The sequence below is a fragment of the Mercenaria mercenaria genome, chromosome 6 (genome assembly GCF_021730395.1).
Source record: "Mercenaria mercenaria strain notata chromosome 6, MADL_Memer_1, whole genome shotgun sequence".
NCBI classification, from domain to species: Eukaryota; Metazoa; Mollusca; class Bivalvia; order Venerida; family Veneridae; genus Mercenaria; species Mercenaria mercenaria.
Window position 1 is genome coordinate 52,696,592 of NC_069366.1, and position 24,185 is coordinate 52,720,776.

Here is a 24,185-nt window from a genome sequence, read left to right on the forward strand (position 1 = left end):
TTGAAATTAACAACAAAATTCAAATATGATATATTATCAACATCACAATGAATTTACTGTGTTGTAAATGAACAATAGACATAATTATGTTGTGCAGTATCAACAATAGGATGAACTTACTGTGAATCTACAGTGTGATGGGATATTTGTGCAAAACACCAATAACAATAGGATGAACTTTTTGTGCAAAGTAACAATTAGTTTAATAGGTTGTGCACATAAACACAGGAACCCACTTTCAACAATAATTCAAATGCTACGTTACAGTGTAATGAAATGAGTGTTAAGAAACCACAAGACCTGTAGTCATACATGTATTGCTTACCATATTCAAATGTCCCAGTGATTTTTAATAAAAACATGCATTTTGTGACAACCATCTGTTTTTGTTAATGGCAAATGTTTTTAAAAACCTTTATCATTGGTCTGGACCAAAATTTACTTTTTGTACTAAAAAGGATTTGAAAGGTTGTCTTGCATTATTATATATTAAGTGGGTCATAAGATTTTGTTAAGACTCATATTATAATGGCAAAGTGTTTTACAAAAAATGGCTGTAAATAAAATGTATCACTCAAAATTCTTTTCTTTGTATTTCTTGAAACATATTTATGTTTCGTTTTTAGCCCACCTTAACCTTGAGGTACTAATATAGGTGGATTGTTGGCCCTCCATCGTCCATCATTAACATTTCACTTATTTTTTGTTTTTAGGGTCAATATGCCAGAGGTCAAGGACACAGTGACCTGGACACTGAAAATGACTAGGTACCCATTAAGGATAATCCCTGTTGATTTTGGGATCACTTGATAACAGGTCAAGCCTACATAGAATCCCCTACCCAAACCCCTAGTTTTATTTTTTTAGCTGACCTGAACTGTTCAGAGTGATCTAAAGATTTATGGTCTATCGTCCTGCATCCGACATCCTGCGTGAAATGTTAAACATCTCTGAAGCATAGGTAAGAATTATACCAGGCCTTTTCATAAGTATACTGAAGTGGAACTCTGGAGCTTCATCAACTGGTTATGCTTTGCCAAAGCTAAAAATAGAAAGATCTTTAACCACTTTTTCTCATGGACCACTCGATTGATCTCTTGGTCTGTAAACTCCGTGTCTGATCCTCTCTAGAGTTGTCCGAATGTTTCAGCTTTGACCTAAAGGCCGCTAGAGTTCAATATTTAAAAAAAATGAACTACTTCTGAACAATGTGGTCCTTCCAAGAAGCAACCATAGCTAAAAGTATAAAACCTTTGAAACAACATCTCGTAAACCATTTCATTGATTGTCGCCAAACTTGGCATCTGGCCACTCCAGTTTGTTCAAATGGTTCCGCTTGATCCCTTTTGGGGGCGTGGTCCAGCGTCGCTGGAAATAGAAAATCCTTTTAAAAAACTCGCCATGAACCTCTTGATGGATCGCCGTAGCATCATTGTATGGACATCTCACCAGGTTATTCAAATGGTTCCATTTGGTCCCTTTTAGGGTCCAACAGAGCTAAAAGTAAAAAACAACTTTCAATAACCCATGTCCGATGGATCGTCACAAATCTTGGTATGTAGCTATCTGCATTATCTTTGCTCCAGTATGTTCTTGAAAGTAGATCCGCTTAACCCGTTTTATGGGTCACTAGGGTTAAAAACAAAATAAGTTGATCTCCTGAACTGTTGCTTAGACCTTAACCAAAATTTGCCTGTAGCATCCTTGCAGGGACCTCTCAGTTTTGTTCAGAATGTTCCAGTTTATTCCTTTTAAGGGATTTACAGGCTAAAAGAAGAAAAAAAAACTATTAAACGACTTCCTCTCCTTACTCACTTGATGGAACAAATCACCACACTTGATCTGTAGCGCCATCAGTTGGACCTTTACCAAGTTTTGCCAAATGAATGGTCATTTTCGGGTCATGGTAACGAAAGAAAAATGATTATAATCAAAGTAATTTTGTGATTACTTCTAATAATCTGCTTAATGTGTGTTCAAATATATCAAAAGCAGAGTCAAAAGGTCAAGGTCCCATCCAGGTGAGCGACTTGGTTTAGTTTTAGTGTAGTTTATTAGTCCCCAGCTGGGACTATAGGATTGCGTTTTCCCATCCGTCCATCATTCTTTCCGCCTGTTTGTACTTCCGCGTCCGGTCCGTAACTGTGTCGTCCACTAAGGGATTTCAACATTACTTGGCAGAAATGTTGCCCTTAATAAGACAATGTATATAGCTAAAAGATCAGGGTCACACTTGGATGTCAAAGGTTATTTATTTTATTTTGTTGGGTTTAACGTCGCAACGACACAATTATAGGTCATATGGCGACTTTCCAGCTTTGATGGTGGAGGAAGACCCCATGTGCCCCTCATTTCATCACGAGCGGGCACCTGGATGTCATCTGGGGCTATTCCTCCGTCACACTTCATTTTCGATCAATAACTGGAGAACCATTTGACCTAGAACCTTAAAACCTCATAGGATGATAGGGCTTATATGTAAATGACCCCTATTATTTTTGGGGTTACTCGATCAAATGTCAAGGTCATAGTCATTGGCCTGAACATGGAAAACTGTTTCTAATAAATAACTTGAGAACCACTTGACCCAGAATGTTGAAACTTAATAGGATGATTGGACATGTAGATTAGATAACTTCTATTGATTTTTGGATCACTTGATCAAAGGTCAAGGTCAAAGGGGCCAGAACATGGAAAACCGTTTCCGATCAATAACTAGAGAACCATTTGACCCAGTACCTTCAAACTTTACAGGATGATAGGACTTACAAAGTAGGTGACCCTTGTCGTTTTTGCGATCACTTGAGTACAGGTCAAGGTCACAGGGGCCTGAACATGGAAAGCTCTTTCCGATCAATAACATGAGAACCACTTGACCCAGAATGTTGAAACTTCATAGGATGATTAGACATGCAGAGTAGATGACCCCTACTGATTTTGGGGTCACTCGATGAAAGATCAAGGTCACAGGGGCCAGAACATGGAAAACCGTATCCAATCCATAACTTAAGAACCACTAAGCTAAGAATGTTGAGACTTCGTGGGATGATTGGACATGCCGAGTAGATGATCTCTATTGCAGCCAACCATCAGTGTCTCTTTGACTTTCGCTCCTGTCCCCTATTGACTTCTTGCCTATTACTATTATGCATTGGGGGAGACATGCGCTTTTCTACAAACGCATCCTCTAGTTATTATCTCCTTTTGCATATCTCTTTGGTACATTAATTATTCTTTACCTTACTTTTACACTTAGTTGTCCCTGTCGTAGTTTCAATTGCCTCCTTAGTGTTTCCAGTTGCCTTGACATTTCTTTTAGTACACAGTACTGTCATTAACGGCCACAAACAATCTATTTGTATCAGTTTCCATTTATCTTATAATGAACCCTGTATTCAATTATCGTTTATTCACTGTTGCAAAAATGAATAAAATATTGTACTGTAACACACGGCTGTTTTACATCATCAGCTCATGGCCTGAAAAACTTTTCTAAATTATCGTCCTCATTTAGAAGCATTGGCATAAGCTGTCTAAATGTAAGTAAACTCAACGTATCCTTGCATAATCATATTTTCAGCATCTTCAAATTCATCACTCAACACGTTGGATGTTTTCGTAAAGTCTTGTGTAGTTACTAAATTTTCTCAATTATTTAATGCAAAACATATATAATTACCATCATGAAAACACTAGAATACGCAGTTACTCAGTGGAGGATAGTTCTTGGTGGTTGCCGAGAATAAGTTTTAAAATACTAGTGGTATCATCACAAACCTGTTATGTGACCAAGCTTGTGGGAGGAGTAAAGATAAAGGTAAATTTTATTTACCGTCGCTCTGTGAAACAATGAACATAAGCTCTGCAGAGCTTTTAGAGCGACCCTATATTAAGAACAATTAAAACCAATTATACCTTACCCCAGCAATGTGCCGGTACCCATTTACAGCTGGGTCTACTGAGGCAATAGTGATAAAGTGCTTTGCCCAAGGACACACCGCAATGGGAGTAGCGAGGAATCGAACCCGGTGCCTTCACCTCCGTAGGAAAGCGTCTTAGCCCTCTCGACGTCAGTGGTGCAAGTTTAAGATTTGTTACATGGTAAATGTGTTTTAAATGTGTTTGTGTGTGTTTTATCTAAATGTAAATAGGTAACATATGCCCACGTCCCAATGTTAAATAAAAAAAAATCCCCAAACGGCGGAGACTACCTCAACCATAGTTGGTTGAGTCCCGCACCGAATCCATTCTTGACAGGGTAGAAAACAGAAAATACATGTAACTGTTTAGGAAACATACAAACATGATGAGGAGTATATATAACGCTAAATCCTGGTTTATCATAAGTTATTCGAAGACATGTATACATATACTGAGTATGTGCCCCCGTTACCATCAACATTAGTGAATGCATTTACGTATACCCACCCATTTACAAGTCATTCAGTGTGCAGCATTTCAACGCTGTCGTTTGCTATTTAATCCGATGGTATGCATGTGGCAGAAAAAAGTATGATAGAGGCATGAAAAATGAACTTTTAATTTCTCCAGATGTTTCAAGTGTTTTCCTATAGATACAGATAATGAAACATGCAATAACTGATCACAGTTTTCAGATGACCAAGTGCTTGCATAGATCCCACCTGTACATGTTAGTAAGGAATGAATGCAGCTAAGAATTTGAAGAACAAACCACGATAATATAGACACCATAGACATGTACGGAGTTCAATTTACTTAGAATTTAGCTAACAAGAAGTTTATATTCAAATATTTCAGTTCAGTGTTTATGAAAACGCTTATTCGTTGAAATCATTTTTAATACGTATGCATTTCTGTGACTTTGTATACGAAAGTCATTGGGTTTCATGAATTGAAATTCTCCATCTAAAATAATAATGATACGAAATACCCGTCCAATACCAAGTCAAAATACATTTCTAACATACATGACATTGTTTGGGGATGATTTTTTTTCTACAAAGAATTGCCTAAAACTAGATCTAACAGTTCATTTTTTTAAAATTTTACCTGGATAGTAGCTTCATTGTATATGCAGTGGTTAAAGCTATAATTTTAAGTGTTTGAAATGTGTTTTGCCGAAACCATCCACTCTGGATTCTGGAACCTGTGCAAGCTTGTACGAAGAAATCTTAGCTGAAAGCAAATGACCTGTTTCTGTAAGCGTATGATTTACACGTTGAACAATTTAGAAAATGTCAAACCATTTGTTTATTGCCTACTTGGACAAAAATACTTTTTATCACTGTTATTAAACGATCATGTTGTTTAAACATAATATACCAACGCACACATTAATTACCGTTTTAATGCTATAATGTTTACGCGGAGTGATTTTACTAAAATGATACACGTTTGCAATTTGAGCTTACACTTTATGACTTTTCTCGGTAACTTTTGAAACTCAGTCTGCTTCCAGCAGCCACGCCCCTTGACTTTAGTCTGCAAGTATATCGAAGACCTGTTCATTCTTGTGATAGAGGGCTTCGAGGAAGTACAAACAGTATGCTAATTTTTGTTTGTTTCTTGCTCTGTGGCACAGTCATTGATGCTAAATTTCATCAAACAGATCTGTTTCCAGGTAAGTCCTCCCTATGTCACTTTTATATGTGCTAAATAGTTCAGCAAAGGGTATTATTTGCCTACAGGACCACGTATTAATTAAGGTGTTCACAGAAAATGTACTGACTGAATAGTGAACAGTGAAGACCATGATCAGCCTGCAAGGCTAATCTTGGTCTTCACTGGTCGCAAAGGCAGAATCACTTGCCGCCAGCAGGCTAAGGATTAAGACTTTGAAATGCTTTATTACTGTTTGCTCTAAAATTGTAAATCTTAATGGATTTCCATGAGACATGGCATAAGTACAGTATATACTACAGCAGAAAGCTAATGTTCAGCTAAATGATACACCACAAAGGAAGTTATGGCAATGATTAAAAGTTTTAACTTCGAATATGATGAATATGGACACAGGTAGAGAGCTTCGAGTTACTTAACAGATATTCATGTATTTGGAATTTGCTGGGGATAGGAGTTGCTATAGCTAATACTTAAACATAATATATATACTAATGAATAAATATGAATGAATCAAAATTCAGAAGGTAGTTCATAACACGACTAACATTATCGCAAAGAATAACATTGACCACTACTAATTAATAACAATAAAACAGAAAATATCGAAATAGCACACTAATACACAGTTATTTCTTAAACTCTGTATTTATTACAGAATGTTTCGGAGTATTCTGTAGAAATAATGCAACACTGAACACGACTACGTGCACGTGCAATTGTCCATCAGGCAAGAGAGGATTTGAATGCGAACTCGGTAAGATGCTTTCAGCGTTTCCAAAATAACATAATAGTTTTTATAAAGAAATTAGATTCTACATTTAATGAAATTTATCACTTTTTAAACAATGTTTCTTTTGCAAGCATTCCACTTTAATTTTATATGGCAGTTGTTTTCTGCTATTCATTGAAATGCATTTACTCACTGAATTAAATATAAAAAATTGATACATAATTCAAAGACAGACATAGTTTGGAATAGCACAGAAAAGATAAGAATAAAATACGTACCATTTTTATTTTTATTATTTTTTTTTCGCAGACAACCGACTTTATTTGTGTATGTACATGTATATAAAGAGAATTTATTTGACGTTTTATTGGCTGCTTCTGTATACGTTATTATCAAACAGTTCAGAGATAGACGTAAAATGCATTTATTAACGTTTTCCTCCATCCTCTTATGATGTAAGTCAAGTTTCTCCGTACCTATTAAATGCTCTACTTAATTTTTGTCACAGATTCTTACTCTGAATGGCCAGATGACGATTTCGCCCTACCGGAGACGGTTTTTGGTTGTCCTGAACGCACGACTGTCAGTTGGACGCGCTTGGAAGTGAATCTGGTTATACAGGATAACTTCATGCCAGATGGAAGACAGAACTGGCCAGACTTGCCTCATTTTCGAGGACCGTTCCACAAAAGAAATGTTACATTTAACTTCTGTGCGAAACGACGACAGCAAACGGACATGACGGTTGCAAAGTGGCCGCAAGGAAAATATTGTATTTATAAACAACACCCCTGTCCACAAGGTATGTCCTCTGACGAAATTTCATTTAAATCAAGCAGATATTGCTTTTACTGAAGAAATTGTGCAATTTACTGACTAAAAGATAATGAAACTGCGTAAATAAAGTAACTCGTGATTCACAAGCCTATGAGGTATAAGTTGAGGATAGTAAAGTATGTAACCGAAGTAATGTTTCTACAAATTTTCGTTCCCGTGAAATAGACGCGATTTGCCAAAAGCTGGAAATGCCTTGTCGAACTTATATTCTATAAAGTACATAACAGATATGCTTTTTACTTATACGAATATATTTCCATCAATTGTTAATAGTATGTTGTTTTTTTTTTCCAGTAAATTTGTAATATCATTTAAACTTTAACTCTAGAATTCCGTACTTTTTCGTAACTAGGAATGGAGAAAGATGAAATAATGTTGCCTGGTTATAAAATCGACTCTGCAAGCACGACACTTCAGTGGTTCGTATTTTTAGATGCCGTGAACAACATCAATTCAACATATGTTCGATTGTCTGTTTGCTGCAAAGCTACCCAGGGAATACAAAATAAGACGATATTGCCGAGAACCAAGCCGTTCATGCTGTTAAAGGTATGTCTCAATTTTAAACTTCAGTTACAAAATTGTATAGTTAATTGAATCGCCCCTGGTAATACCCAAAAATGTAACTAGTAGCTTAACACTTTTTTGTCCATTATCTGAAAAGACACCAGTTTCTGAATGCATTTTCTAGTATTTCTCCCTCTACTTGTCTATCTCAATATTTGTAACATAACGTTTCATATCGCGGCCACTTAGAACTGTGTCCGTGGCAATTTACTATTTTATAATATTTCTGTTTATAACTAGAGCTTTCAACAGTTTTCAATATAGATATTTTGAAATATAAACTGTGTGAGTGTAAATAAAATATTTATGCCCTCCATAAAAGCGTTTGAAAATAAGTTGACGGTCTGGTGCTGGTGATGTCAGTTTTCTGCAATTTTGCTATTCCGAACACTTTATATCTTTTAGTATTTTGGCATTAAGCTCTTATTGCTTTAAGAGTGGTGTTTGTGTTTCGGTAAGAAACAAAGTCGGAACAATATTAGATTTAAACAAAGGTTCATTGTCTGGTTTACTTTTGAGACTTAATTAAAAAGGAAATATCTATACCTATCAATATTTAATACCTTTTGATTTTGCTTTCGTACATGTACTTTTGTGTTATAGAAATAAGGTTAATATAGAAACTCTCTCTCTCTCTCTCTCTCTTCATATTTTGATCACAAAAGCATGGAGTATACGTGCTACTTCCTACGTAGCTCTCAAAAATATACTCTTTATTAACTTATTAACGTATCGGTTATCTTTCAGTGTATGATACGCTTATTGCCTTTTGATATTCCTTAGTATCTTATTACATTTATATGGCTATATTGTCAATAATGTTTCTTAGCAACGTTATGTAGTAAAATTCAGATAAACGATATCCAAAGCATGTTTAGAGAACTATTAAGTTGTTGCTAACGCTTGATAGAACTTTATTATAATATTGATTACATGCTTCAGATAATATGATATTCAATTAAACAGTATTGTTATTATATTCCTTGCGAAGGGAAAGTCTTAAAATCTATTTTTGTAGTTAGTGGTTTGTTTTGGTACAGACTTTACCAGCAATTCATATACAATTTATGAATATAGTGCGAACGCCTAAAACCAAATAGTAGCATTTGTAGAATGCAAATTTATGCCGATTTATATACTATCGCTTTGTGCAAAACAAAAAACAAGCTGTCTTAATGCGACAGCAGTAGTAACTTGTAATTACTATTTTGTTTTGAGTACAGATCATCTACCCTTAGTGGATAAAGTCTAAATGTTCTAAATGCTAATATATACCCTCTGTCGTTTAATAGGGTAAGGGTCCAGTATTACAGGAACATTGTTGGCCTTAAGAAATGGATGCTTCTTTCAAATTATACATGTTTTTGAAATAACAAACCCATCAATACATGTGCCTGACTTTGCCATCGTTTTAATTTATTCCAACGTTGTATTAAAAATGTTCTTCCAACATTATTAAGGTTTGGGGTGCACATAAGCTGCATTTACTTCTACGAGCTGTAGCTTTATTGTACATGTACTTGGTATAATTTAAGCGTTTTGCATATTTCTGAGGTGCACAGTAACTATTCTCAAGTTCACGAGGGGAAAATTATCTTACTAATAGATTTTGTTCCTGTTCACCGTGCTATATTTCCTATTTATTTAAACCTGTGAATATTAAATTGTTTGAACCTATGGTTAAATTTTTTTGCCATTTTTGAATTACATACATGCATATGCATTATGAGTCATTATAGACGTGTACTAGTATACGTATTAATATGAAAGAGCAATAGAATGTTTAAACTAAACGTTATCTTGATAATACGTAAATTGCATGCTCCGCTGTTCTATCAGCTTGGTAAATGGCAAATAACAGAATTATCTTGGCATTTTTTGTTTAGTTATTTCGTTGTCTGGGTAACTCGCCAGTTTAATACAACTGGCGAGTGTGTTTATAGTTTTCATCGTCCTATTTTAGGATGGGTCAAAACTGAAATTAATTATTGACCTCTTCTTTGGGTATTTATTTTTAAATTTGTTACCCGTATTCCAAACTTAGTCAAATGTGGCAAAAGTGTATGGTAAGGTCAAGAGGTCTTGGACACCGCACTTTTTCTGACCAAAATATGACCACAGTTTTCTAGTCCTTATTTTAATTTGTCGGATATCTAAATCGCAGCATTGAAGAATACTGGATTCATTTCCCAGTCTTGACGCTGTTACGCGGATTCTAATTATTAAATACAGTTTATGTGTTTGTTTCTGCACTATCGATTTAAAGGAGAAAGGTAATAAGACTCCTTCGTTATTCTGTATATAATGTATAATCAATAGCTTGCCCAGTTGAATTAAAACAGACGAACCGTAATTTGCGAAGATAAAACTAGCTACTTCTCTTGAAAGGAAAAATAAATTCTTTTAATTGGCAGTCTGTAGAATGTATCTATATCCTTTCTTTTTCCTTTCAAGAGAAGTAGCCAGTGTTGCCTTCTCAAATTACAACGATTAAAAGAAATATTTAAATAAAAAATGTACAAGATTGAAAATAAAATCAAGGCATAATGATGACTTTAAGTCGGGTAAAATAGTAAGAATTTCCTTACATGTATTCAAGCTGATTACTGTAATATCACTCCCATTACTGTACGTGTACGTTTATACTATACGTGCTGAAATTGTTTGTTTGCATAATTTGCATACTGTTTACTGTGTACTATTATCACAATTTAATAATGCTTTTTTAATACTTCTTCCGTGGCCGAGCGGTTAAGGTCGCTGACTTCAAATCACTTGCACCTCGTCGATGTGGGTTCGAGCCTCACGCGGGGCCCCCGTTAAATACTTCATGTGAGGAAGCCATCCAGATAATTTACAGAAGGTCGGCGGTTCTACCCACGTGACCGCTCGTAATGAAATAATGCATGGAAGGGCACCTGAGGTCTTCCTCCACCATCAAAGCTGGAAAGTCGCCATATGACCTATAATTGTGTCGGTGTGATAACAAGATAAATCTTCAACAGTTGTTAGAATTGAGAGAACGTTGTATACACAGCGTTCTACGGATGGTCCCACATTCAACGTACATACGAATTGAATATACACTATGAACCTAGCTTAAACCTAACCCTAACCCTTAGTCAAGATATATCTATACTCTCAGTGTGTGCGTACATCCAGTACGTGCGAATTTATGTTTGTGAGAAGGTTGTTGCCTTCTTCTTATTGAAAGACATGGTCAAACAAGAGGTACTATGAACCCTTAGAATTCATTCTAGTATATTTTTAAAAATAAAGGTATTTTCTTGTTTGTTTTATTTACAGACTGTTCCAGAAATGTATACTGTTTAATTAAAGGCATGCTTGCTAAAATATATTGAAATGCGAAAACTGGGGTAAAAATGATAACGTGAATTCATACAAGAACTGGCAGTCTTTCAATATTTTGAATAACCAAAAACAAAAAAAAAATGGTAAAAGGGAATTAAGGTATTGGACCCCTAATAGTAATGTTTAAAAAATGGCTTTTGCTTGGTATATTCTTAAAGTTGACCATGTTTCACACTGTGTTGCAAATTTTAAACAACTTTTACAGTGCCGTTTTTTGTAAATTTTGTATAATTTATGGTATTTCCACACGCTCAAGAAGAGACAAAATTCAGTGTGATGGCCACTATCTAAAACGTCTGCAGAGAATTCATTACAGCATTAATTTTGATAAAAGAAACACCAAACTACTGTTAAACAATTATAAAACACAAAATAAAACTGTAAAAATCATTTTTTTTCTAGGGTGCCTCAAGTAAACATATTTAATGAGACATAATTCTAACTCCAACATTGAAAAATTAAGGTCGAATCCTGTAGGTCTGTTTTGAATTTTGCTCACTTCATTCAAAAATAACCTTTGGGCAATAGTAAAACCTACCTGCATTTCTTCCACAATATGTAATCTAAAGAATGAAGGCAAAATAGAGAGCTTTTACCGCACGTAACTCAGTATTTTTAAAGATGTCTAACTCTACCCCTCCTGATTCAGAGGTAAATTCACATTGAACAGCAAAAAATCGCTTATAAAATGAAAATTTTCCACTCTTGTACAATACATCCATAATAAGTCTTGAAAGAAGTAAAACCTTACAAGAAGAAAAGGAAAACATGGGAAAAAAAATTTGGTCCCAATGGGGTTTGAACCTACGCCCCCCTGAAAATTGCAGTCAAAGTAGGTTTATGGTAGGAATTGAATACTCTTCAAAAAGGAGATACTCTATTACCTTAATTACCGTCTATGAGAAACAAACCCAGTAATTTTCTATCTAATAAATTCCATAAACCATGTTAGTCCCCTGGTTACTATAGACTCCCATTCTTCACCCATAGTTTACCATGTATTGATTCACTTTTTTCCCAAAGCAGTTGCATTAACATGGGTTAATGGCTGTCTAAAATCAGCTCAACTCAACTCAACTCAGCTAAACTCAGCTCGGCTGAGGCATCAATACACATAAAATGCCATTGACCATATAAATATGATACAAAATTGAAACATGACTGACTGACACATTATCAACATATCCGCTACATCTTACGCAGGCGCATTATCAAGAGAAGGTAAATGTTTTATACATTATTTTAAAGAACAACGGAGTAGTGCTTAATAACCATATCGAGTATAATAATCGTAGTATCAATAACATACACTATATTAAGTATTATTTTCATGCCTATGTATACGTGTGTGCACGTGTGCGCGTGCGGCCTATTAGTAAACTATGTGTCACTTAATATTTAGAACCTTTGACATTCATATAAAGAATGTGCCAGAAGAATATGTAACATGAGATAACACATGTTACTTTATCAAAACTCAATCATTACAAGATGTAAAACATCTGCTTGCAGACACCATAAAACCGGCCTAAAATGCATCATTCCAGTCTTGTAGAACCTTGATATATAAACATATGAGCCGTGCCATGGGAAAACCAACATAGTGGCTTTGCGACCAGCATGGATCCAGACCAGCCTGCGGATCCGCGCAGTCTGGTCAGGATCCATGCTGTTCGCTAACAGGTTCTCTAATTACTATAGGCTTTGAAAGCGAACAGCATGGATCCTGACCAGACTGCTGGTCGCAAACCCACTATGTTGGTATTCTCGTGGCACGGCTCATATGTTATTTTGTCTCAAAATATGTGCAATGTACTTAACATGTGTTTTTGTGACACCCAAAATAAATGATTAAGGAAATTTTAAAATCTGACATAATATTGAAAAATGTAAATCTATGGTAACATGAAACATAGACGTAGGCAACATGAAAAACTACAGTATTTGATATAACGTTTAATTAGGAATCATATAATAATAGAATGCAATATAAAATCTTGCGCAAATGCATAATTTACCTTAGTATGCACAATAACACATTTTGACAAGAAATACCAAACAAAACATTATAATATGAACCAATTTTGACACACCGTGACCGCATCTTAACTTCTCCCCTTTTAGGTACTTCTACATGTTTGGACCAAACTTTTTTTCTACGATATAGAATTTTATCAAACCCTGATTTTTCAAAACTTCGGAATATAGGGCCTACTATGAAAATTCGGCAAAGAAAAAAATAAGGGTCATGACTTGATATTTTACTACTCTGTTTTGAAAAACAGTAACCTCACACAAGTTTTCAAAATATGGGAAAATAACAATTTTCGTATAAAACATATGGCCTATAATATGGTGAAATAAAATGTATAGGTCCGTGTGCTTATTTTTGAGATATTTGGCTACGATTAAAGTGAACCGCCTATTTCAAGCTAATTTTAAGACATTATTTTGAATTATTTAACGTGTAAGATGTTTTGATATCATATTTCAACTTTAGAAAGATAGTAACAGTGCCATTTCAATACATTTACTCACGGGTTTCCCTTAATTCATAAAATGATTTTCGTTTCCGTACGCCGAATCCAGGCATTATTTACGTTTTCGGGATAAATGACGTTACGCCATCACTTCCGGTTTATCAAACGTGCAGAACTACCTAAAAGAGATCCTCATTTTTCAAGCTAACTTTTTAGAGAATATTTGGACGTGTTAAACGTTTTAGTATCATGTATTATCTTTAAAAATATAGTAACGTTGCCGTTTATTAAATTTACACACGGGTTGCCACCAAAATGATTTTCATTTCCGTATGACGAATCCAGGCTTTGAGTTATCTGGATAAATGCCGTTTCGCCAATACTTCCGATTTATTAACGTGCAGAACAACTATAACATTGTCACCCTTTCTAACCTTAGAACCTTGAATGATATTCTAAAACAGCAATTAATTTATAAATATTGATATCACGTGTTATTTAGATAAAAGAAAATATAAACAATAGGTATTATATCGTCAAAGCCTATTGTTCTTTATGTTATCGGCTTACACAGAGTTCGAATTACTTACAAAGGAATCAAGAAGAATAGCTTAAGATCAATATAAAGTGGTATTGCGAAAGACTACAGTTTAGTATTTTACATCCAGTTCGCAAAGAAAATTCGTGTCATGTTATATTTCCGGCAGTTTTGAAGGTGATTTTTCGCGGAAAAGGGCAATGTTTTCTGCAGGTAAGCTTTTTGTTTTGTTTTTAACACTGATCACGTCTGTTGTGTTTAAAACCTAAACCTATTCATCACAGCTTAGCTCGACAGAAGTTACTATCAGGAAAACATTTTGGGTAAATACATGTTGATTTCTCCAATATTGTGAATGTATGATAGAACCAGGAGCACTCGCTTATTATCGTAAAAACAAATTCAGGAAACTTCATGGAATGAGACCTTTCAAGTTGGACCCCTGGCTCAAAGGTGAAGGTCACAATTGGAGGTCAAATGTCAACAGGGCTTTTTCCTGTCCGGTCCATAACTCTGCCATCCATGAAGGGATTTTAATATTACTTGGCAAAAATATACCTCATAATAAGACAATGTGTCGTGCACAACTTTCAGATCCCTAGCTCAAAGGTCAGTGTCACACTGTGCAGTCAAATGTTTACATGGCATAAACATGGTCTGTTTCGTGTCCGGCCCATAACTCTGACATTCATTAAGGGCTTTTAGTATAACTTGGCACAAATATTCCCCATGATTAGATGACGTGTCGTGCGCAAGATCCGGACCTCTAGCTTAAAGGTCAAGGTCACAATAGGAGGTCTAATGTCAACAGGGTTTTTTTTCATGTCCGGTCAATAACTCTGTCATTCGTTAAGGGATTATAATACCGGTATTACTTGGCGTAAATGTTCCCCATGATGAGATGATGTGTCATGTAAAACACCCAGAACCCTAGCTTAAAGTTCAAGGTCACACATGGAGATCAAATGTCAATATAATTTTTTTCTTGTTCGGTCTACAACTTTGTTATGCAAAACAGGATTTAGATATCAGTTGACACAAATATTCCCCTGGATGAGACAACATGTCATGCGCAAACCCGGGCCCATGGCTGAAAGGTCAAGGTCAGACTTGGAAGTCAAAGGCTAAAAGGGTTTTTTCCTGTCCAGTCTGTAACTCAACAATCCTTAAAGGATTTTAATATTACTTGACACAGATGTTCACCACCATGAGACGGAATGTCATGCGCAAGAAGCAGGTCCCTAAGTCTAAGGTCAAGGGCACACTTAGAGACCAAATATCAGATACAAGAATGACTTTGTCCGGAGCATTTCTTCTTCATGCGTGGAGAGATTTTGATGTAACTTAGCACAAATGTTTATCACCATGTGAGGGATTGTCTTGCGCAAGGACCAGATCCCTAGGTCTAAGGTCATGGTCACACTAAGAGGTCAAAGGTCAAATTCAAGAATGACTTTGTTCGGAGCATTTCTTCTTCATGCATGGAGGGACTTTGATGTAACTTGGCAAAAATGTTCACCATGAGGCACCCTTGTTTTTAGAATTACTTCCCTTTGTTGTTAGTATAAGTAGCTTATATTGTAACTTTTTTTATTACTGGCTGTAGGGAAAAATCGAGACCACTTTTCTATGATACAACATGCATGTTATATCCAATTTTTATGTGTATTTTGGCTTATCTCTACCTGGTAAAGAGTCATCTGTGGACTTATATTATATAGATTTTTTTAGGATTAACTTCCCTTTGTTGTTACTATAAATAACAATAATTATGTGCCTTCCAGTAGGGGAGTTTGTATTGCATGGCAATACTTCATTCACTTGTTAATTTAAGAGATTGGTCCATTATAACCACCGCTACGGAAAAAAATCTCATGCACGAGCATCTGAGAATAACATGCAAATTGTTTATGTTAAACTGATTATGATGTTACATGTATAATACAGAAAAGTCTGAGAGGAAGAAGACCACTGAGATACTGAAGTATGCTTCTGCGGCACAACTTTTACTGGGAGTCGGTTTATTCGTGTGCGCAATTGTAGCAGTCGTAAAACAGGAAGAGGATGAATATTATACATATTTTATTGGTGGCTTTACGTGTGGAGTATTGGTAATATATTGTCTGGCTGACTGTCTTTCTGCCTTTATGCCTGACTGTTCGTCACTCTGTATATTCTAATATTATGACATAATCATATTGACATATTGACTATAGATTGACTAGATTGACTGCACATCTTGTCTATGAAAGACATATTTTATGTACTGAGTTTCTATAATGAACACATTGAATATGACATATTGTAACTGTTTTTATACACGGTGTAGTTTGACATGCCATTTGAATATGAAGACAACCATGTTTTAATTAATTCGTTATTTCCTTTTTCAAGGGTGCGGTAGCGGGCATTTTAGGGTTATACACGTCAACTAAAGCCTCCTCTTACGACGGCGATGACGTATCTAATCTTCAAAAACAATTGCGATGCACGGTAATGTATTATTAATGATACTTTCCATAGAAGCTTTAAAACAATAATTCCAGAATGTGATAATTACTTTTCAATAAGTAAAGTATTTCTGTTAGATTTTCATTTCTTTTTGCCGAAAATTTCAGACTTAAACACGTCTAACGCAAACAATGAAGGGCTAATTTTAATGTGTTTTTATTAAATAAAAAGGATGATTTTTTATTTGTTTTGGTTTTTTTTTGTCACATTTGCATCCAAAGGATCTTCCGAAGAGTCATAGGTTTCATTAAAGATAACAACAGCAGTCTTAAACTTTTACTATAATAGAATTTCTCTTAAGCTGGTAATATTGGTGTTAGAGTTGTTGCACATTTTATTACCTCTCGTGAATAGGCTCAATTAAATTTAGTCTGTTATTATGTAGCTTAGTTGCCTTCTATAAAGGATCTTTTCACAGCAGCAAAAGTCTTGTGTTACTTAGTTTGGAATCATGAATTACATACAATCTTTGAATATTTGAGTTCCGCTGTACTCACCTCTCATGAACAGACGCAATCAAACGGTTACTCTACCGTTATTTCGCTTGATTGCTTTCAATGGTTCTTCCAAAAATATCTTACATGATAAAGTACCTTTATACTTTTATTTTTGTGATACTAAAAGGAAAGTATTAACTATGCATATATCGTTATTGTCTTGACTTGGGCAATTTTGAAATTATAAGAGTAGATGGTGGACGGATGGACTATATCTTGAACTTAACATGCCGAATAATACTCATGTTTTGAGAATATGTCTCTATACATCAGCTTTCAATACATACACAGTGTCTAATTATTCTAAATATTGCAAGGTATAGATGGGATACATTGATATTGCCTTGTCTGGCTTAAAGGCGGGAAAAATTGATAAAATTGAAATGGCAAGATGAAAAGAAACTGTCGCACATTTAAGATCAGATTTTACTATCTGTTGTTTACACGTTTGACCTAGCACTGAAACGAAAAAAAAAGTCTTCTACATAAATTATTTGTAAAACTCAATAAGAGAAATAATAAAATGTCAAATATGTATCTTATCAGTGAGAAGAGTTTAAAAAAATTGGTATAAGCAACTAATGGCCAAACTTTGTAAATAATTTCAAAATTATTAAGAAAAACAAAAATCTGTATATGGTTGACAGTAGCAGGAAGCATCATGATTGTCACGTGATATTGTTGTATTTTGCAGGCGCTTGCGCAGATGATCCTTGGATATGTATTGTTTATGTTGGCAATATCTGGAATCATGATGGCTGTAATTTTTCTTGTTGGTGAAGACACAGAGCTTAAGATACATATCATACTTGCTGCATGTATCATAGCGGGAATAGTCTTGCTTTTATTCGCCACAATTCCTTCTTTTTGTTCGATGGGTACATGCTGCATGAGTCAAGAATGCCAAGAATGTAAAGAGGGAATGAACCAGACGTACCCAACAACGGTTGGAACAACACAGTACAATCAAGGCCAAACCGCATATGGGCAGCCAGCGGTATTTACAGCTAATTATAGCACTGGAGGATTCAATTCAAGTTCAAATCCGCCTCACTATCCAGTTTCCCAAACCTTTGGCATGGGGCAACAGCAGCCTTCTTATGGATTCCAGCAAACTGCTACTCCTACAGCACCACCACCGTATAATCCATACTGAAAGATGTTACAAATTATTAATCATACAAAAAGGCATCTCAGGACATATATGATAGTAACATGAATGTAGCTAGGTATCAAAATTTTCTGTAAAGAGAAAAATGAATTACGCAAAGGGTCATTCACAGGTACTGCTCTCCCTTAATTGTTTGTACATTTGTATATCATGACATTTTAGGACTTTCTAAAGGGACAAATTTAGTTAGTAATTAAGGCACAAATAAAAGATAAATCTATAGGTTTGTTAATAATAGTGGAATTTTTAACAGAACTACTTTTTTTCTATAAAGATTATTATGATCATAGTTCTGTATTACATGACTGAAGCAAAATACTTCTTAGGAATAAGATTAGAGCTGCCCTTCAATAATCACAAAATAGTCGCAACTGATGAGTCTCTTATAAAGCTTACTTCCTGTTTTTGATACGCCATCGTCTTAGAACGGCAAATGATTTAATTTGTGTTTTTCATTTTATTTGTTACGTTGAGCTGACCTTTTTGATCTTGTCAGAGAATGGTTTTTAGTTAATGCAATGAATTGTTCTCTTTTTTGATTATTTTAGTGATATATACTGTGTACATATTAATGTGAGTTTCCATCACCATCAATCAAGCTACTTCAGCACAGTTTTAAGTTTGATGGGAGTCAAATTGTTTTAAGATTTTCATATTTCCTTTGAAATCAAACTTTGAAGTTTTTAAGGGTATTTTTGTTGGGTTGAGAGAATCACGCCGACAAAATGTAATCATATGGCGACTTTACAAGCTTTCGATGGTAAAGGAAGACGGAAGTTGCCCGTTGTTTTAAACGTGGGCGGACACTTTGATAGAACAACCGACCTTCTGTAAGCCAACAGGATGGTTTCCTCACATGAAGAATTTTACACTCCATGTGATGTTTCGAACCCACATCGATAAGGGACAAGTAATTCGAAGTCAGCAATCTTAACCACTCGGCCACGGAGACCACTAAAAGTTTTTAAATGCCCACTTTCTCATGTAATAGTGCATGGATTTTCAGTATGTTTGCAATGTACAATTTTTAGGTTTTTTTAAATTTATCATTTCTTATTTTTGACTAATGTTCCCTGTTTGCTCTTTGATACTAGATTTTAGAAAACAAAGGTGTGATATGTGGATGGTAGCTCTCTACATATACAGCAGTAACTGTCAATGCTTTTAAAGTTTGTTTTTGCTTGGTGGGAGATTTATTAAACTAAATAAACTGTACCTTTATACAGTATAGACTATATAAGTATTAATATACGAAGTGTTTATGTCTTAATCATTGTTGTTTCTTTTTCGTTGTTGCAGACTTCTGTTAAACAGGATAAAGAATGATTCAAACGTTTGACTCATGCATTTAGTATATAATATCACAACAAGGTACAGTTCTTTTGATAAAGTATTATTGCAAAATAGTCACAATATTACAGAATATGCCAACCGCTGTGTATAAAACTAAAATCTAATGTGCCATACACGACTTATAAATACTATTTTTAAAACAAAGTATCAGCCTCATGCTGGCATGACGGCAGAGTATCTAAGCTCGTTGTTGCTTATTTTACTGTTGTATTATAAACTGATATAGAATTTAGTATTCTGTTACCATTTATGATATATCAGCTCACGGACCTCTTGTCAAACACATATGTTGTGTACTATATGTAGTATTCAGTTTCTTGTGAAAAAGCCCAAACTGTAAAAATAAAATGTTGAAAGGGAGGCAATATACAGACATTGTATAATGTCTCTTTTGTATCTATTTGTAAACTTATAAGCCAATCATATTTATCAAACGAAGGTTTTCTTCTCGAATACAGCTGTAATTTATGCGGTCTCGCTACACAAGCTGAAATTATAATAAGTGCGAGGTTGGCTTACCACAAATGCATTAACTCGACCTCTGAACCTTCAGCGGTTTCTTTTCCAAATTACAAAACTCGTTTCTTTATCTGTCGTTTTTATATGTTTGATTTATTGTTGCGTTCAGTGCCTCGGATTCTACTTTTTATTTTTATTTTGTAAACAATGTCACTCAAAAAGAAAACTGACAGTAAAGTCGTTCAAAACAACAATCAATGTATGTCTGATATTTCTCCGAGTTGATGTGAACTATATTTCCTTGGGCCAACGTCGGACGATATTTAAGATACAAACCCGAATACTTATATGGATATACGCATGCTTCGTTTTAAGAGGCTCTTTGAATATGAACTGTTTCAATTGTTTTTCTATATTGATAAGCACTTTATATAACGCGATATTCTCAAAAACAAAAACCCTGAAAAAGTCCCCTTCCCCCGACGGTATAAAAGTATTAGAGAAAACGGCACAAATCTCAGCTGTATGAGCACATGCGCGAATCGTTTGCGTTCAAGGTGCTCCTATCGTTTTTACATTATTTGGTACATAAACAGGTACAAATTGCCTAAATTCATGCTTACAAGACCGGATATGTGCCATTTCGTCAACTCGTTCTGCCTAAAAATCATCACTCAACCATCCGATCTAATAAAGCTACGACCAGTGTGGTATCTACACATCTAAAGATTTTTTTCCATCGTTGAATCAGATTTATTTCAATCAAGTTCAACTAATAATATTTCAGTTGAACATTCTTACAACAACTTAAAATCAAAATCGGCCGTAACAGATAGTCATGTAATCTTTATGCAATCAAAAACTACAAAGCAATGTTTTCTTTTTCTTAAATGACCGTAGGCACACATCGTACCCTGAACGAATCGGTTGTAAATATCTCAGGTTCTTTCGCTGGACTAGTTTGGTGTACACACATAGACTGTTCCAATGTGTAATTGATTACAGTATTGCATGTGTGAATATACTGACCCCTATAGAAGGAAAATTCAATGACCACATAACGCCCAATCGGTACATTTAAAACATGAAAAAAAAAGTTGACAGGTCATCGATATAATTGGCAAGAACTTGCAAGAAAAAAAGGAGATTTTTGAAAACCTGATTACATATTTCCAGAATAAAAAGCCAGAATGTCCACTGTAGACTGAAGTCTTAAAATGGAAAATTGAATTTAATTACAAGTGCATGTAACACACACTATGCTGGAATTATAATCGTACAAATTGTGACGGCCGTAAAAGGCAGCACATCAACAAAATTTTAATTTCACTAGTTTTTTATCAATGGTGCGAGTGCAAGCAAAAATATGTGTTTCTGAAAAAGTATTTGAACAACATTTAAATTTGGTGAGACCTTAACGAATTTTTATTGCGCTGACACAAGGTAGTGACGTCACAGTCATTGTGCTCGCTTCGGTTGATTCACCTGGATTACAGGAATCTTTCCTTTGCAATTTTGTTACAAAGGAGTTTATTGTATAACTTCTCGGTTAATAGTCAAAACTGTTGTCCGAGGTCCGAAGATTTTATTACATAACATCAGAAATAGATCTAGATCTACCTTTTCACAGTTATGTTCTTCAAGTTTTTACTATAGCCCAACAAACTATAATGTTGAATTGTAGCCCCAGCAACAGTTCACACTATGGACCGACGACTTTTATAAGGAGTCATGTAATAACTTAAAATATACTCTGAACTAAAGGTTGGGTAGAACAATTTTTAAAGTTTACGCCATAGAATATATATACTGATATACCATTTTAAAAGTACCAATTTTACCATGCTGTCACCAAGGAACTTATAGTGATATACCATTTTAGTATCAATTTTACCATGCTGACGCCAAAGTCTTTATAGTCATATACCATTGTAGTACCAGTTTTACCATGCTGACAGTTAAATACAATTTAAGTAACAATTTTACCATGCTGACACTTTATAGGGATATACCATTTTAGTACCAATTATACCAAGTTGGCGGTTATATACAAGTTTAGACGAATTTTAACCATGCTGACGCAATTTTAGGACTTTATAGTGAATAATCATACAGAATTGTGTTACAAAGCTATATATTTTCTCGGGTTTTCAAACTACACATGGAAAGCAAATGGTATAACAACAAAACGTGTCTCTAAGCATTTGTACCTGTATTTACTAATAATACCGTATTTATTTTGTAAAACAAAATGGTCTAAATAAACTTATCTTTGTCAGATATATATCCTGTCTTGCTAAATAAAATATCTATAGACAAGCAACATGATTAATAATTTAAAAACGAAACCCTATAAGCAGTGTAAGTATTGATACATCAGTGACTGATATTGATGCAAAAAATACAACGATAAAAAGACATTAGACAACAAGAACGAAAAAGGGCACCACCTCGGAACGTTCAGTGGCAAGACCTCAGCAGGGAGTTTAAAACGGTATCAGAAAATGTTATAAGACTAATAAAATAAATCCACTTAGCTGAAATTTAGATAATATTATTTGCACCATATATCACACACCATATCCTTGAAAAATGACATTAAAATGAAATGACTTATCACCAAGTTTTTCACAATAAAGTTAGTTAATTGTTTCTTTTAACTGGTGTCATATCGGTGCGTAGATAAATGCCAGATTGGATTGTTGTTTATGCCATTGATTGATCTCTGATACTTTATCTATGACCTGACCCCCATCGTACTCTAAAGTCACGGCACAGTGTAAATACAAGTTATTCCCCCTAAGAAAATATTTTACTAACACACACAATTACGTCAAAGACATTGAAAACATTGGAATGGAAACCTAAGGCACATGACAACTTCTCAGTCACAGAGAAACGAATATCATTTTATTTTATGTTTTTCAACAAATTATCGAAATGTATGAGTGAAATATATCTGGTATTTTCACATTTAAAAATATCAAATATATTTGAACTTGTGTGAAACAATAGAAACAATAAAATGGGTACATTTAGTCAAAACATGAGATAATGTTTTACATGTAAGATCAAAATATCTTTCACTTATGAATACATGTACCATATCTTACATAGAGAAAATATTGCATCTGATGTTCACTCGTGAAAGAATTTTCAATCTTACACTTAAATAACAAAATATCCTGTATATCTTATACTTTATGTTTATATTTGTTTATATTCCAAAATGCTTTATGTGATCTTAGATTACAGCGCCGTACTGACATGGATATATACGATCTCAAATATAAGAACCTAGAAATCAATACATTTCTCTGATCCACCCTTGTTCTACCCTGCATTTAATATTGACTATCAGTTTATAAAAAAAACATATGATATTTACATAAGATTGGTGTTTCTTTTAGCTGATCCTAAATAGAGCAGTATATAGTTCATTGTAAGTTTTATCGATCTATACATAGTTTGAATTGGAAACGGGTGATACAGATTATTGACACAGTTTGAAATCAATATCAACTGACATTGCGAAATACTTTATATTGTTTAAATATACAGTGGATATTACATTCTTCTTCGTTGTTTTTAGTCGTTTTGAAGACTTTTCTTCGCAGAAAGAGGCAATGTTTTCTGCAGGTTAGTAAGGCTTTTTGTTTTATTTTTAAAAAGTAAACTTAAGCCTATTCTTTTCGGGACTAACATCATTTACACAGCTTGTTCCTTCTTCTATAAGAGAAAGTTTTGAAATTTGAATAAATGCGAAATACATATTTGGACCACTCTATGTTGATATATCATTATGTTCTTAATGTGAAACGAAATTAGGATTATTCATACATGTATTCATAAAAGGCATATCACTATTAATCAAAGTTTATGAGTGTGTAGCATCTGTGGTAGATTTAAAAAAGGCAATGATATATTTATATATTCAAGGGTAATATATTTAAGAGGCTTGTTTTCAGTAAGAGGAGGTTAAAAGTATTCACAGCCACATTGATATATAATCCTGGGCCATGTTGTGTAAACAACGGACAATAATATACAAAAACAGAGCCCCTTT

At 34.5% G+C, this 24,185-nt stretch overlaps 1 protein-coding gene across 1 annotated transcript; it reads left to right on the plus strand.

Annotated features, from left to right (window-relative positions):
- Window positions 1-14,214: 14,214 nt before the first annotated feature.
- Window positions 14,215-18,794, plus strand: LOC128558134 (uncharacterized). Its single transcript, XM_053546990.1, has 4 exons — window positions 14,215-14,341; window positions 16,076-16,239; window positions 16,523-16,621; window positions 17,831-18,794. Exons 1-4 carry the CDS (start codon window positions 14,329-14,331, stop codon window positions 18,290-18,292), a joined length of 738 nt encoding a protein of 245 aa, XP_053402965.1. The 5' UTR covers window positions 14,215-14,328; the 3' UTR covers window positions 18,293-18,794.
- Window positions 18,795-24,185: the final 5,391 nt, after the last annotated feature.

What these genes read in the sequence shown, in the direction of transcription:
- LOC128558134 (XM_053546990.1), top strand. An exon ending in GCTTTACGTGTGGAGTATTG is followed by an intron (nt 16,240 to 16,522) that starts GTAATATATTGT and finishes TCCTTTTTCAAG; the next exon opens with GGTGCGGTAGCGGGCATTTT. An exon ending in AAAAACAATTGCGATGCACG is followed by an intron (nt 16,622 to 17,830) that starts GTAATGTATTAT and finishes TGTATTTTGCAG; the next exon opens with GCGCTTGCGCAGATGATCCT.